This window comes from Melanotaenia boesemani, chromosome 2 (assembly GCF_017639745.1).
Source record: "Melanotaenia boesemani isolate fMelBoe1 chromosome 2, fMelBoe1.pri, whole genome shotgun sequence".
Taxonomy (NCBI): Eukaryota; Metazoa; Chordata; class Actinopteri; order Atheriniformes; family Melanotaeniidae; genus Melanotaenia; species Melanotaenia boesemani.
The window spans coordinates 6,961,818-6,977,306 of record NC_055683.1 but is presented as its reverse complement, the minus strand read 5'-3'; the positions used below and the strand labels follow the sequence as shown (position 1 = coordinate 6,977,306).

The window sequence follows — 15,489 nt, the reverse complement described above, 5'->3', positions numbered from 1 at the left end:
GGATGTTCTAAGATAGACTTGAACTGGACACTGTCTGACTTAAATAATTTCATCTGCCAGTGTTATCCCCTGATAAGTCTAAATTTGACTGGGTTTGAATTGGCAAGGGTAGGCAAGAGGCGCAAGCTTCAAAAGGTCCAGTCAGGCTCTGTGAGAGAGCTTAAAAAGTCTGTTGGGAAAAGCAGGCTCTACATCTTGCCTCGTGTAGAAGTAATGCAGGTTTGGATACATCCAGTTTCAAAACACTGTCACACTTGTTTTATAGACATTTAGAACTAAAACTCAGAATCCTTCATTTGTATCCACAGATTGCATCAGCTATTGAAATACCTTCTGGCACAATGGCCACTCCTTCAACCATAGAAACATTTCAGATGTCTGAAGAAATTCTAGAGCCTGATCAGGTACTTTTAATTAAACATCTTGTACTCTCTCTGATTAAAATAAACAAAAAAAAAAACAGCCTAGTTCAACTACTGTGACATTTCACCTCTTATTCCAAGGGTCTTTCTGCCAAAAAGGCTTTTTGGATTATGCAAGGCAAGGCAGTTTATTTGTATAGCACATTTCATATACAGAACAATTCAAAGTGCTTTACATTAAACAAAGACATTACAGATATTTACAATAGGCAGAAAAGCAGGAACACATAATCACAATAAAATAATAAATTTCATTAAAATGATTAAAAGCAAGATAAGTTAAAAAAGTTACCGTGCAGATTTCATGCATAGGCGCATGAGAAAAGAAATGTTTTTAACCTGGATTTGGTGAAAGTTTAATCTCCACTGGCAGTTTGGTCCACTTGTTTGCAGCATAACAGCTAAAAGCTGCTTCTCCATGTTTAGTCTGGACTCTGGTCTGGACTAGTTGACCAGAGTCTTTGGATCTAAGAACTCTGCTAGGTTTATGTTCTTTGAACATATCACAGATGTATTCTGGGCCTAAACCATTTTGGGATTTGTAAACAAGCAGAAGGGTTTTAAAATCTATTCTGTGACTGACTGGAAGCCAGTGTAAAGATTTCAAAAAAGTCCTGTTAAAAGACATTACAGTAATCCAGCCTACTGGAGATGAATGCATCTCCAATTCCCTTTATTCAAGCTCTTAGACTTACTATGGCATGGATGATTTAGAAACTATAACCAATTAGATCAAATTAATTCAACAGTAAAAGGTTTTTTGCAAGTTTAGGATGAAAGAGTCATTGAAGTATCCATTGAAGTTTTTTATATTTCTAGTACTGTGAAAATCTTTGATTGTGCCATTATTTTTGTTTCATATACCCAGGAGATATGTTGTTGGTGCAGTCAGTTTGAATTTATATTTGCACTTTTTTTTATAAACAAGTATACTAAAAGTGAAACAGTATGTGTATGTGTGTGTGTGTGGGGGGTGTGGGGGGTGGGGGGGGGGTGCTTTAAAAGATTTCCCCTATAATAAATTGAGTGCAATCAACAAATTTTAATGTCTGAATTCAATGCTACAGGATGTGATACCAGAGAGCTCTTACATGTCTGACTCCACCACAGCACTAGGCCAAAGTCATGCAGGTTTGATCTACCAGGTATGTTATAATTTCTTCTAATTAACACACAACACTGTTTTGCTACTAATGTGATATAAACCTTTTCTAGACCCTTCAGGAATCACGGGCCCTACGCTCTGCACAGGATGAAGAATACCAGAGGTCCCTCTTGGCTGACAAGGAGAAGGTTTGTTTTATATTTTTTGGTTAGATTTTTAGTTTCCTTTTTGTTTTTTAAATTATGTAAATTATGTGACTGTGTGTTGCATTGACATCTACAATAACAGGAAATCAGGATACGGGCCATGGAGACTTTTGAAGAAAGGCGAAGAATGGTCAGTTATGTTTAAGAACTTGCTTGATTTTTTTTTTTGCACACTCTGTAAACGATCACATATTTGTGTACACTCAAGGTCATCAGGGAGCGCTGTCATCGAATGGCTAATCGAGAGGAACCAAAGGATGGGATTTCCTTGAAGTTTAAGTTCCCTGATGGTTCAGTGAAGATAGGCAAATTTAGTGAATCTGAGCCAGTTCAGGTACTGTTTTCCATTTAGCATTTTATGTTACTAATAACTTGCCAAAATGATTACATGAAAGGCAGTTACCCAAGAACATTTAGTTGTTTTCTTTATTCTAGGTTCTGTTTGACTTTATTGGTCAAGTTGAGGAAGCCAGTGAAGTTTTTAAGTTGCAGGAGGCCACTTGTAGCACATCCATTGAAAGCACCTCACGTGGTGTTATTTCGCAGCAAGGGATCAGAACAAACTCCACATTCTATGTACTTTGGATGTCAAGCGCAGATGTTGAGGTAAGACTAAAGTTTTTGTTGAATTCTCATCTTTGGCATTTCTACACTTCCAAACATTGCTCAGCCTTCTTATTTGGACATTTCTAACTGTTAGGAATCGATTTCCAATCATATGGACACTGAACAGCCACCAATTACAGTGACCTCCTCTGAGCTATTGTGGAATCCACAAGGTCCTCCTTCTTCCAGCCAAATACCAGACTTGGCCTGCATGCCAATTCTGATAGAGGATGATGAAAGTGAGGTCCCTGTCTCGCCTGGCTTTCAGAATCCTGAGACTCACTTTTTACTGTCTCCACAAGAGGAAGCTATGAATGAGTATGTGTTCTGATTGTTCTTTTGATGTACATCAAAATATACAAAATGCATATTGCGACTATATTAAGAATATTGTTCATTTTTCATATGTTCAGTCAATAAAACTGTGCTCCCCAAAAGAACAAAGAAAAAGATAATACCATTTTTACCTGTCATCGCTCTTTTTAGAGTTAATCTGCAAACCATTTTGTCCAAACTGGTCAGAGGAGTGGACTTCAGTATGTGTCCAACCAGCAATCAGATAAATGTCTGCAGGCACAACATCCCTCAAGGCAGCCTGAAAGCATTCCAGCGTCAACGCTTCAACCCAAAGGCAAAACTCGACGTGGTCTTTGTTGACGAAGAGATGAATGCAGAGGGGGCAGTGGATGAAGGAGGCCCCACAAGAGAGTTCCTGAGACTACTCCTGAAAGCGATCCATGGTTGCTGCGTCTTTGAAGGCCATGAAAAAGATCGACACCTGGCACTGAGTACAGAAGGTTAGGAAGACAAATCAGTGATTTGGGATTTTGTACGTTTTCTACAGATTTTTATTCATTCTTCCTTTTTTTGGTGAATGTGTTTCATTAATAATTTGGTCTATTATCATAAGCACTTGAGCTAATAGTTTGTGGAATTGTTTTCTAACTGTAATTGACTCTTCTCTGCAGCATTGGAGACAAAGATGTACTTGTTTGTTGCCAAAATGATTTCGGTATGTGTTGTTCACGGAGGAGTTGGCCCCCATTTTTTCTCGGAGAGGCTGTATCAGCAGATTTGTGGGCTACCAACAGCCCCTGTCAAAGTGGAAGATGTCAGCGATCATAAACTCCGGGAGCAGCTGATGAAGGTAAGTATTATTAGCAGTCATTTTGCTACTCATTTTAAAGTGTATTATGCTGGGCTTACATCAGAAGACTTTTAAAAGATTTGCAAAAGACTCTAGAAAACTAACAGCTCACACCTAAAGACAAATGTTTAGAGTTTTAAGTCTCAGACTGAGATTTGACAAAGACTGTGAATCACTATTTACAGACTACAACTAGATTCTTTTAGCATTTTTTGTGATATGTTGGACAGCTGATATGGAACAAGGCTGGTCTGCCCACAGCAAAGCAAACAAGGGGAGAGTTTCCTTCTAGGATCAGTAAGGAATTACACATTACTATTATTTCATTAAGTGTGCCTTTACATCTCCACCAGGTGTTACACCGATTCATCAGAATCTGGAGGATGAATGAGTTTCTATTCTTCTCTCATTGGTTAGACCATTATACTGTTACACATAAATGATCCACAGCAGACGTTTACTTCTTAATAACATCTGCTCCTCTTTCGGGACGGTCCACCTACGATGATTCATAACCGGTTCTTGTTCATCTATTTTCTTTTTTTTTTTTCTTTTTTTTGCCCTTGTTCTGATTGACAGGATTCATGTTTCTGCTTTTGTCAGTGTTCATCTATTGGTTGTTGACTGTGTTTTGTTATTGCGACTTAAGATAATATTAAACACATTTGATATTGTCGCAGATCCAAGACTAAGGAATGATTGACGTTAGAGCAGATTACCAGCTTAAACCTAACGATCAAGATAATGGGACCGTGCTGTGACTGCAGTAAGACTCCCCAGATTTCCCAAAGACTTGCGTTTTTAGTCTGCGACTGAAAATCGTTTGGTGTGAGCCCAGCATTAGTTGAACATGTTTTTGGGCTGCAATGTGTGGACTTTGTTTGTTCTCCTCATGATTTTGTGAGTTCTCTCCAGGTTCTCCGGCTTCCTTCCGTCATCCAGAGAAATAATGTTAGGCTAACTAGTCACTCTAAATTCTCCTTCAAAGTGACTGTAAGGATTGTTTGTGTTGGACCTTTAATGGACGGGTGGCCTGTCCAGGGTGTACCTGTTAATTGCTGGCTAATAGGCTCCAGCTTCCCTGCAACCTTTAATTAGAGTTTTATTCACTCAGGTACAAGAAGCTGAAACTATTGAGGAGGCAAACATTGCCGTTGAAGAAGCAGCTGATAGCCTAAACATCATAGGTTCCCTTAGACGTGTCACTAAAATGGAAGAAAAGGACTCCCTGGTTCGCTCTGCTGTCGAGTTCCTCATGAATGGACGAATGAGGGATGCTACTGACCAGTAAGCAATTCCAAGCCTTGTATTATTAATGCACATCAAGGGGTTTACGTGCACATTTTAACCTGTTCCAAACCTTCACTGATCATTACTTTTCAATTTTGTTATGTTTATATGTTCATAATAGCAGGTGTCTTTTTCAATTATGTTTATTTTACTCTATGCAAGGCATAATTTATTTTGATGTACATACTGTAATACTACCAAGAACCAGAGATTAAATATATTTCACTGGATATATGTGCTGAGGTAATCTGGAGCTATCCTTTAGTGTTCCAGCTGCATGCTGCCAAGATTGGCACTTTGCACATTCCATCCATTCTGTTAAACAAGATGGCAGTCAGGTACGTCACATGCTGCATGCTCGCTCCACTGCTTTTACATCTGGTGATGAGGCGGAGTACAAAGCGGCGAGGTACGGAGTGAGAAAGACCATCACAGCAGCCAAGAGGCAGTACAGAGAGAAGCTGGACGGCTTCTACTTCCACTGCTGAGTCCGGGCGCATGTGGCAGGGTTTGCAACACATCACCGACTACAGGAGCAGTTCCAGTACAATCAGCGCCACAGACAGCCTGCCTGATGACCTCAACACATTCTACACCCGCTTTGAAGCCTTCCTTCCCCCACACAGAGAGGAGGGACACAGACACCTGGACCTCCACACCCCCCTCCCCCTCACCAGTTGTCTCACCAGCCCAGGTAAACAAAGCCCTGAGGAGGATCAACCCACGCAAAGTGGCGGGGCCAGACAACATCCCTGGACGAGCCCTCAGAGCATGTGCCAACGAGCTGACAGACATTCTCACCTCCATATTCAACCTCTCCCTTACCCAGAGAACTGTTCCCTCCTGCTTCAAGACCACCACCATTGTCCCTCTTCCCAAGAAGTGCCCCCCGACCTGCCTGAATGACTACAAGCCAGTAGCACTCACTCCAATCATTATGAAGTGCTTCAAGAGAGTGATGCTGACCCACATTCATAGCTACCTACCTGTCACACTGGACCCCCTGCAGTACGCCTACAGGCCCAACAGGTCCACCTCAGATGCCATCGCCCCTGCACTGCACATCTCCCTCTCACACCTGCAGAATAAAGACTCCTACATCAGGATGCTCTTTATTGACTACAGCTCTGCATTCAATACGGTCATCCCTCACAAGCTCACCCACAAACTGTTCTCCCTCAGACTACACCCCATCCTCTGTTACTGGCTTCTGGACTTTCTGACTGGCAGGCCTCAGTCTGTCAGGATAGGGAACAGAACCTCAGCCAGGATCATCACAAATGTTGGCACACCACAGGGGTGTGTTCTCAGTCCCATCCTCTACACCCTGTTCACCCACGACTGTGCAGCCTCCCACAAGGACAACATCATCCTGAAGTTTGCAGACTACACAGGAGGGAGGTGGCTCTCTGGTGATGTGGTGTGAGGACAACAATCTCACCCTCAACACAGACAAGACCAAGGAGACATGAGGAAGGAGAGGAACCCTCATCATCCACTGCTTATCCTCGGGCTGGAAGTGGAGAGAGTGAGCAGCTTCAAATATCTGGGGGTCCACATCAGCGAGGACCTCACCTGGACACTTAACACCACACAGCTGGTGAGGAAGGCTCAGCAGCGGCTGTACTTCCTGAGGAGGCTGAGGAAGTTCGGCATGTCACTGAAGATCCTCAGCAACTTATAATAAATAAACTTATAAACGCTTTGAATCTTGAATCTGAATTCTCCTCACTCCCAATTTTTATATTTTTTAGTTAAGTAGTAAATGGACTGTACCTATATAGTGCTTTTCTAGTCATACTGAAAGCGCTTTTTCACATTCATCCATTCACCCTTATTCTTAGCGACTAAACAGGAGTTACTGACCGTCTTTCGCACATTTCAGTTATTTTTCCCTAATTCTGTTTCTCACACCCTCACTTGCCAATTTTTTAAGCTAAAAAGAACCCTGCTTTTTTTTTTACCCCCACACTGACGTTTTTTTTTTTCTGTCTATCCCCAGTATCACAAAGTCTGCCTAAATGAAAATTTCTGTTTTCTCCATGTAAAGTGCTGTAAGCTTACATAAATTGCTTTTATGGTGCTTTATCAACATAATTGTAATATTCCTGTCTTTAAGGTTTGTAGAGGGCTTCAAAACTCTTGGTTTACTCGAAGAGCTCCAGAAGCACCCTACAGTTTTCCATGACCTGTTTGTCTGTGAAGAAAAGCCACTCACAGCCAAGGACCTGAGCAGCCTTTTCACAGTAGCCTTCTCTGTGCAGGGCAGCAATCGACGGGTTCAGGAGAACCAGTCAATATGCTTTTGGAGAGACTGGTTAATAGATATTGAAGGTCTGTATTTTGTGTCTTTCTCAACTAAAAACTACACCAATCCCTTGTACAATTTAACATTTTGGGGCAAACAACATTTCATGTCTTAACAATTACTCTTGCATTTTATCTCCAATAGAAGAGGAAGCTGGTCCCATCACCCTTGAGACAGTCCTGGAGTTCACTTCTGGAGCCTCAGCAGTTCCCCCACTTGGATTTCCCTATCAGCCACAGATTCAGTTTCTGCACGACCACACTAAAATCTACCCAGAAGCAAATACTTGTGTTGTTGTACTTTATCTGCCGATACACTCTTCCTATGAAGCTTTTAAAAAATACATGATGGAAGGAATTTTGCAAGCTCCAACCTTTGGAGTTGCATAAATTTTCACTTATGTGACAATAAAAGGTCACATAAATGACTAAAAATATTCAGTTTTGCATAGCCAGTTTTATTATCCTTTATAAGTTGATTAATTGTTGTTAATTGAATTTAAGGCGTTAAGTGTTTGTTAACAAAATACTGAAAATTTCACCATGTGTTCACCAATTAAAAGTTCAAATAGTTAATGTCATATTGAATCTGTTAAACCAAGGTGATTTCAGTTTGTTCTGAGCTAAATGTCTGTTCAAATGAGTTAGGCTGTTTCATGTTAAGCTTTTCAAGTAGTTTATCAGTTAAGTGAAGGACAATTCAAGATAAAATAACTCTGACAAATAAAACCTTTGAACCTCTTTTTATTCTTCAATGATGAAAGGCTTTCATTTTTGTATAGAACAATTTCTGTGTACGTATGTATATACACTGCTCCAAAAATAAAGGGAACACTTAACATCCTAGATCTGAATGGATGAAAGAAATATTCTTCACTTTGTTCTTTACATAGTTGAATGTGCTGACAACAAAATCACAAAAATAAAATTTATTAACCCACTCAAAATTAAAGTGGAAAATACTACAGGCTGATGCAACTTTGAGGCTCAGTAGTGTGCGTGGCCTCCACGTGCCTTTATGACCTCCCTACAACACCTGGACATGCTCCTGATGAGGTGGTGGATGGTATGAGCGATCTCCCAGATCTGGACTAATGTGTCAGATGTGCTGAATTGGATTCATGTCTGGGGAATAGGTGGGCCAGTCTATAGCATCAATGCATCCGTCTTGCAGGAACTGCTGACACACTCCAGCCACATGAGGTCTGAAAGAAATGCCACCCCACACAACTGCCAAACCGGTCATGTTGGAGGATGTTGCAGGCAGCAGAACGTTCTCCACAGCGTCTCCAAACTGTCGCGTCTGTCACATGTGCTCAGTGCGAATGTGCTTTCATCTGTGAATAGCACAGGGCGCCAGTGGCTAAGTTGTCAATCTTGGTGTTCTCTGGCAAATGCCAAACGTCCTGCACAGTGTTGGGCTGTAAGCACAACCCCACATGTGGACCTTGGGCCCTCATACCACCCTCATGGGGTCTGTTTCTGACCGTTTGAGCAGACACATGTACATTTGTGGCCTGCTGGAGGTCATGTTGCAGGGCTCTGGCAATGCTTCTCCTGTTCCTCCTTGCACAAAGGCTGAGGTAGTGGTCCTGCTGCTGGGTTGTTGCCCTCCTACGGCCTCCTCCACATCTCCTGGTAGCGCCTCCATGCTCTGGTACGGAAGCGTGGAGCTGTCACCCAAATAAAAAATAAATCGGACCTTATCACGTTATAACGTGATAAGTTTATAGTAATAACGTGAAACGTATCATGTTATAACGTGATAAGTTTATTGTAATAACGTGAAACGTATCACGTTATAACGTGATAAGTGTATTGTAATATTTGTTTGCTGAGGGGTCCCTTTAGATGCAAAGAACACAGAGGGAGTGAGTATAATTACAAGTAACCAACTTTATTTATGACACTCATTAGGCAGCCTGTTTCAACCTGTAAAGGAGCCAGGATCAGTCAGTTCTTTCATCCAGCACAGGGCCGCGCCAGTACTTGCATTTCATGCACGTGAGTCACAGAAGAAGCCAAAACCAAGCAACCAAACCACCCCCATAAGGCACAGCAATAGCACAGCAATTAAAGAGCTTAAGCCATCTCACACGGCAAGCATTACACTGCAAACCAACATGATCTTCCCCAACCCCAAGTGTCTCTAAGACAAGACGCGGGCAGCACCGAACCTTCCCACTACGCTGGCTTCCCTGGATTCCCCCCGGACAGGTTTCCCCACTGGCTATAATTAAAACTCTAACACTCAATCACACACTCATACACACAAATAAATGTTCTAAAAGGCCACTTAGCTCTCCGGGGGCTCAAGACCCTCCCCCGGGGTCTGAGCTTTGGCACTGGTCCGGCACGATCGAGTCTCTGTCTGGAACACCGCCCCAGCGCCGTGAGGTTTCCAATGGCGGCTGGAAAACCTCTCCCACAGCTGGAGAGCGGACAGCGTGCTCCTAGATGGCCCCTCTAACTCCCACTTGCCCTGCCTACACCGCAGCCTTGCCCTATAGCCCCCTAACTCTCTTCGCCGCCGGCAGCCCTAACCAGCTACGATCGGCACCCTCCCCCCAAATCCACTGAGCACCAGACCGTCTGCTTGGCTGAACTCAGGCCCAATAGCAGTCACCAAGCTCCTCTCTCCAGCCCCCACACACACTGACTGAGCTTTCTTTAAAGACTCACCTCACTCCCAGGTGCTGCCACTCAGGCAATCAGGTGCTGCCACTGAGGTACTGACAGCTCTGCCCCAGTGCTGCTGCACCTCCTCCCCCTCACTAAATCCCCCAAAACTCACTACACTATTATAAGAATGTAGCATACTGTATGCAGATGTTGTTACGACCTATATTGGAGCAAAATACATTTTATGGAAAATATACTCATCAAGCAGAAACTTTTCAATTGAGAGGCTGGTGCAGACCTGGTTTATTATTGTACACAAGGCCGTTATAAGCAACACGGTGCGTCACTTGCCTGCGCACAGTGAAACGGTGCATGCCTGTGTGTCTGAATTGCCACAGAGCAGGCATCCCCAACTTGGGACCTCTTGAGCCAGTGTCCTGTTTTCAGTATGTCCATACAGCAGCACACCTGACTCAAATAATGGGTCGTTAAGAGGCTGGTGCAAACCCGGTTTACTATTTCCAGAGAAATTCCTAATTTACTAAATGGGATTAAGTTTTACTTCATTGGAGAGATGAAGCTTGGAGGACATTTGTTGACGTTGCACCCTTTAAGTAGACAGGACCACGTCTTTGTGTCGGCAACTTATTTCTCCCAGTCCCAGCGGTGCATATAGCCTTTATAATTTTCATTTTTATTGTCAGGAGACAACATATTATTAACTGAAAGCAGCGCACACACTCTATTGCCACTCAGACACATGCACGCACCGTCTCACTGCGTGCAGGCAGGTGACGCACCGTGTTGCTTATAACGGTCTTGTGTACAATAATAAACCAGGTCTGCACCAGCCTCTTAATGACCCATTATTTGAGTCAGGTGTGCTGCAGTATGGATATACTGAAAACCTGCAGCACACCTGACTCAAGAGGTCCCAAGTTGGGGATGCCTGCTCTGTGGCAATTCAGACACACAGGCACGCACCGTTTCACTGTGCGCAGGCAAGTGACGCACCGTGTTGCTTATAACGGCCTTGTGTACAATAATAAACCAGGTCTGCACCAGCCTCTCAATTGAAAGTTTCTGCTTGATGAGTATATTTTCCATAAAATGTATTTTGCTCCAATATAGGTCGTAACAACATCTGCATACAGTATGCTACGTTCTTATAATACACTTATCACGTTATAACGTGATACGTTTCACGTTTTTACAATAAAATATCACGTTATTACGTGATACGTTTTACTTTATTACAATAAAGTATCACGATATTACGTGATACGTTTTACGTTATTACAATAAAGTATCACGTTATAACGTGATACGGTTTACGTTTTTACAATAAACATATCACGTTATAACGTGATATGGTCCGATTTATTTTTTATTTGGGTGACAGCTCCACGCTTCCGTATTAAACAGCTTTATGCAATTTGTTATGAATTCTTCCAATTATAAATGTCCATGTATTCATACCTTTAATTTGAAGTAGGCATTTTATTTTGAAGACGGCTTATGTACTTCCTCTTCCTTTTCTTCAAGTTCTACCTTCGACATGTATCCAGCGGTACGGCGGTCACTGACGATGTAAGTTGTGTTTATTCTGAGACAAGATTCATTTTTAAATGTAACTTACTCTTTCTGCTAGTGTTGTCCCGCTCCTGTGTATGTTTGCACTCTTTAAAATGCCCATTTCTGCCCGTTAGCATGATCGCGATTTAGCATTGTTTAGCTAACCGTATGACTGTTAACTTCAGATTACTTTAAGCTAACATGTGCATGCTATATGTTTAAGTGTTATAGCAGCAGTATTTTATTTACCATGAAGTGTTTCTTTAGGACACTGTATTTAATTTACAAGACTTACACACACACTTTACTGATAGCTTAAGTGCTTTCAGACCGAAGCCCTGCAGTGGTCAATTAGGCAAAAAAAATCAGCATCAGAGGTCAGATTCCTCAACACTATTGTAACAAGATAATGTTATTTCGGATGTCATGTTTTAATGTTGTTGCAAACCAGTGTAATTTTACAACTTTATCTTCATTTAAAAGAAAAAATGTGACCACACTTTGGTTTTGTGATCTAAAAGTGGAATGATAATATCTTGTAAAGATGTTTATAAGTGATTTTTTTATACATTGTTTTTGTACTTTTTAACTCTGATATTTACACAGCCAATTAAATGATCTAATAGTATATCCAATTATGCGATATTTCTGTGTGTTTTTACAAGTAAATACAAAGAACTTTGTGAATTTGTGGACAATATTAAACTTTCTTTTACTACCATGTTTTCTTATTTTGAACAGTATGGTCGGGGAAGATTTGGACGAATCTGGAGGAGGCGAACATGGGTCTTTGGAATGCTAGGCATAACAGGCATGACAAGGCGGCCCATTCTGAGGCTAGTCAGAAAACAGTCCTGGTGGCACTTGATCCCAGTCATAAGGTGTTATGATTGCCAAGGGACCACTATCATCTCAGATCAATGGAGGGTTTATATGACGGCACTGGCTAATAGTGGATATGTTCACTATTCAGTAAACCACAGCCGGTCATTTGTAAATGCAGAAACAGGTGCCCATACAAAGAACATTGACTGTGAGAGGTCTACCTACAAATCCCAGGTCTGGAGACTGCCTGGCAATCGAACAGAGAACACCTTGAAGAAACAGCTTGCCTCAATAGAGTGGACACATTGGGTGGCCAAATCTCACAAGAATGGTGCACTTGGACATATGCTTCACGAGATATGCAAACAGTACAAAGTTTTAAAATATATGGAAACGATAGTTTCCATTTATTGGGGGAAATGCTTGCTTGCTTGTGTGTGTCTAACTTTAAGGTACATTTTGTGTAATAAATACTGTCTCTTCTGCAGTTGTTATCAATTTTGAATGGTTTGCACATGTTAGATAGCTATATGCATTAAGCCTAAAGAGATCAAACTGTTATTTTCAATATAGAAAAAATGCCACAAAAGAAGTAGGTACTGTTCAGGTAATGATTAGTTAATGCTTCGTTCCTCAGTAAGTACTTGGTATGATGTTTGACTTTACAATAATGTACACAAAAGTAGTACGTACTGGTCAGGTACTGATTAGCTAATGCTTCGTTCCTTAATTCAATTCAATTCAATTCAAACTTTATTTGTATAGCCCTTTTCATACATTGTCATGCAATACAAAGTGCTTTACAGTGTAAAAACATATATTAAAAATCTAAGAGTAAAATAATGCAAATGCTATCTACTTTACATTTGAAATCACGCACATTCACACACACACACACACACACACACACACACACACACACACACACACCCAAGCGCGCATCACACAACACAAACAGATGATGCCACTCTTCTTTTCATAGAATTAAAACTATTCCTTCTAGTTCCTGTCTCTTTAACTGAAACGGTTTAAGAACAAAGTTTGAGAGAGAGATCTAAAAGACAAGATAAAAGACGATTGGCTTGACACCACTGTGAGGAAGCAATACCTTGGGGACCCATCCACACCATGAGCGCCCCACCAGCAACCACGGAGGCCATCGCCACAGGAGCCGCCAAGATCGGGTCAGGCGAGGGCCCCCACCACAGCCACAGGACTGCAATGCAGGGCCCGTCAGCCATCCCGTCCAGGTCGACCCCCGCAGCGACAACCCTGCAGGCCGGAGAGACAGCCCACGATGTGGAGGATCCCCATGAGGGAACACCGGAGCTAGAGGATAAAAGATAAAAAAGATAAAAGCTGAAAATAAAACACAGTATAAGATACATAAAAGAGCATAAATAAATCAACGTAATAAGAACAATAAAAGAAAATTAATATATATTAAAAAGTCAATTTAAGACCAAGATACAAATGAGTGATAAAAATAAACAAAATAGATAAATAAATTAATTAAAATAACTGAATAAATAAACTAATAATATTGTTAGTCAAATAACTAAATGATTAAGAAGTTCAATTAAAAGCTAAGCTAAAAAGATGTGTCTTGAGCCTCTTTTTAAAAGCATCTACAGTCTCTGCAGACCCGAGGCCCTCTGGCAGGCCGTTCCACAGGCGAGGACCACAATATTGGAACGTGGCCTCGCCATGTGTTTTGGTCCTCGACTTAGGAATGACCAAAAGGCCGGTACCAGAGGACCTCAGGGTCCGCGAGGGTTTGTAGTCTAAAAGCAGGTCAGATAAATAAGAAGGCCCAAGACCATTAAGACATTTATAAACAAGTAAGAGAACCTTAAAATCAATCCTGAAACGCACGGGGAGCCAATGCAGCGATTTTAAAACTGGTGTAATGTGTTCCCGCCCCCTGGTCCTCGTCAGAACTCGTGCCGCTGAGTTCTGGAGTAACTGTAAGCTAGAAGTACTCTTTTTGGGAAGACCAGAGAGCAGGGCATTACAGTAATCTAATTTACTAAAAATAAAAGCATGCATCAGCACCTCCGTGCTGGCAAGAGAGAGAAACGGGCGGACTCTGGCGATGTTTTTAAGATGATAAAAGCCTGTCTTTGTGACATTTCTAATGTGTGTAGTAAAGTTCAGCTCAGAGTCGAAAAGAACACCCAGATTTCTCACACACTGAGAAAGTTTAAAGTCTTGTAGTTTGCATGAGATGCTCCCTCTCTTGTCTTCAGGACCGATAATTAAAACCTCAGTCTTGTCCTGGTTGAGCTGTAAGAAGTTCTCTGCCATCCATGACTTTATATCTAAAATACAGTTTAAAAGGGTGTTAACTGGTTCTAGGTCATCAGGAGACACAGCGATGTAAAGCTGCGTATCATCAGCATAGCTGTGAAAAGCAACGCCATGTCTCCTGATCACGTCCCCAAGTGGCAACATGTACAGGTTAAAAAGTATTGGGCCTAAAATTGATCCTTGGGGAACCCCACACTGCATTTCATGGATTCTTGAGGAGCATGTATCCATACTTACGAAAAATTTACGATCCGTGAGATAGGAGTAAAACCATTTAAGAACAGTGCCTGAGAGGCCCACCATACTTCTGAGTCTGTGTATTAAAATCTGGTGATCCACTGTGTCGAAGGCGGCACTAAGATCCAGCAGCACCAGAACAGAAAGTTTCTGTGCATCTAAGTTACACCTAAGGTCATTAACAATCTTTAAGAGGGCTGTCTCAGTACTGTGGTTCATCCTAAAACCAGATTGATATCTTTCTTAAATACTTTGTTCAATTAAAAACTCATTTAATTGGCTAAAAACAACTTTTTCAATCATTTTACTTAAAAACGGTAAGTTGGATACAGGTCTGTAGTTATCAAGAATGTTAGGGTCTAAATTACTCTTCTTCAGAAGGGGCCTGACCACCGCTGTTTTATAGGCAGATGGGAAGACACCCGTCTGAAGAGAGTAATTTACTATGTTTAAAAGCTCAGACTCAAAGAAACCATAAAACCTTTTTAAAAGAGATGTGGGAATTGGGTCTAAAAGGCAGGTAGTTGGCTTTAGCTGGGAGGAAACCCGACCAAGCATCTTTGCATCAACCAGGACAAAACTCTCCAGTGTTTCCTCTGGTAAAAATGCTTCAGATATGTTAAAATCAACGTGTTGTTGAGATAAAAGATTCAATCTGATAGCACTGATTTTACCCGTGAAGTGGTCTGAAAAGCCCTCACATGCAGCCTCTGATGCTGGCATGGAGGACTTATTAAAATCTGTGTTTATTAAATTATCTATTGTTCTAAAAAGGAATCTGGGGTTATTTTTATTTTGTGCAATAAGGTCTGAAAAATGGAGGGTTCTTGCTTGTTT

The 15,489-nt window shown here is 41.5% G+C and overlaps 1 protein-coding gene and 1 long non-coding RNA gene across 2 annotated transcripts; both read left to right on the top strand.

The window, feature by feature from the left end:
• Positions 1–337: 337 nt before the first annotated feature.
• On the top strand, positions 338–1,704 carry LOC121655578. The gene is made up of 3 exons (XR_006013244.1): positions 338–404; positions 1,490–1,567; positions 1,638–1,704. It is a non-coding gene; the product is annotated as an uncharacterized LOC121655578 (long non-coding RNA).
• A 115-nt stretch (positions 1,705–1,819) lies between these two features.
• Positions 1,820–7,509, top strand: LOC121648676 (G2/M phase-specific E3 ubiquitin-protein ligase-like). Its single transcript, XM_041998943.1, has 9 exons — positions 1,820–1,863; positions 1,942–2,067; positions 2,169–2,339; positions 2,434–2,657; positions 2,826–3,136; positions 3,308–3,486; positions 4,601–4,773; positions 6,896–7,110; positions 7,229–7,509. The coding sequence occupies exons 1-9, from the start codon at positions 1,834–1,836 to the stop codon at positions 7,471–7,473; spliced, it is 1,674 nt and encodes a 557-aa protein (XP_041854877.1). The 5' UTR covers positions 1,820–1,833; the 3' UTR covers positions 7,474–7,509.
• The last annotated feature ends 7,980 nt before the right edge of the window (positions 7,510–15,489 follow it).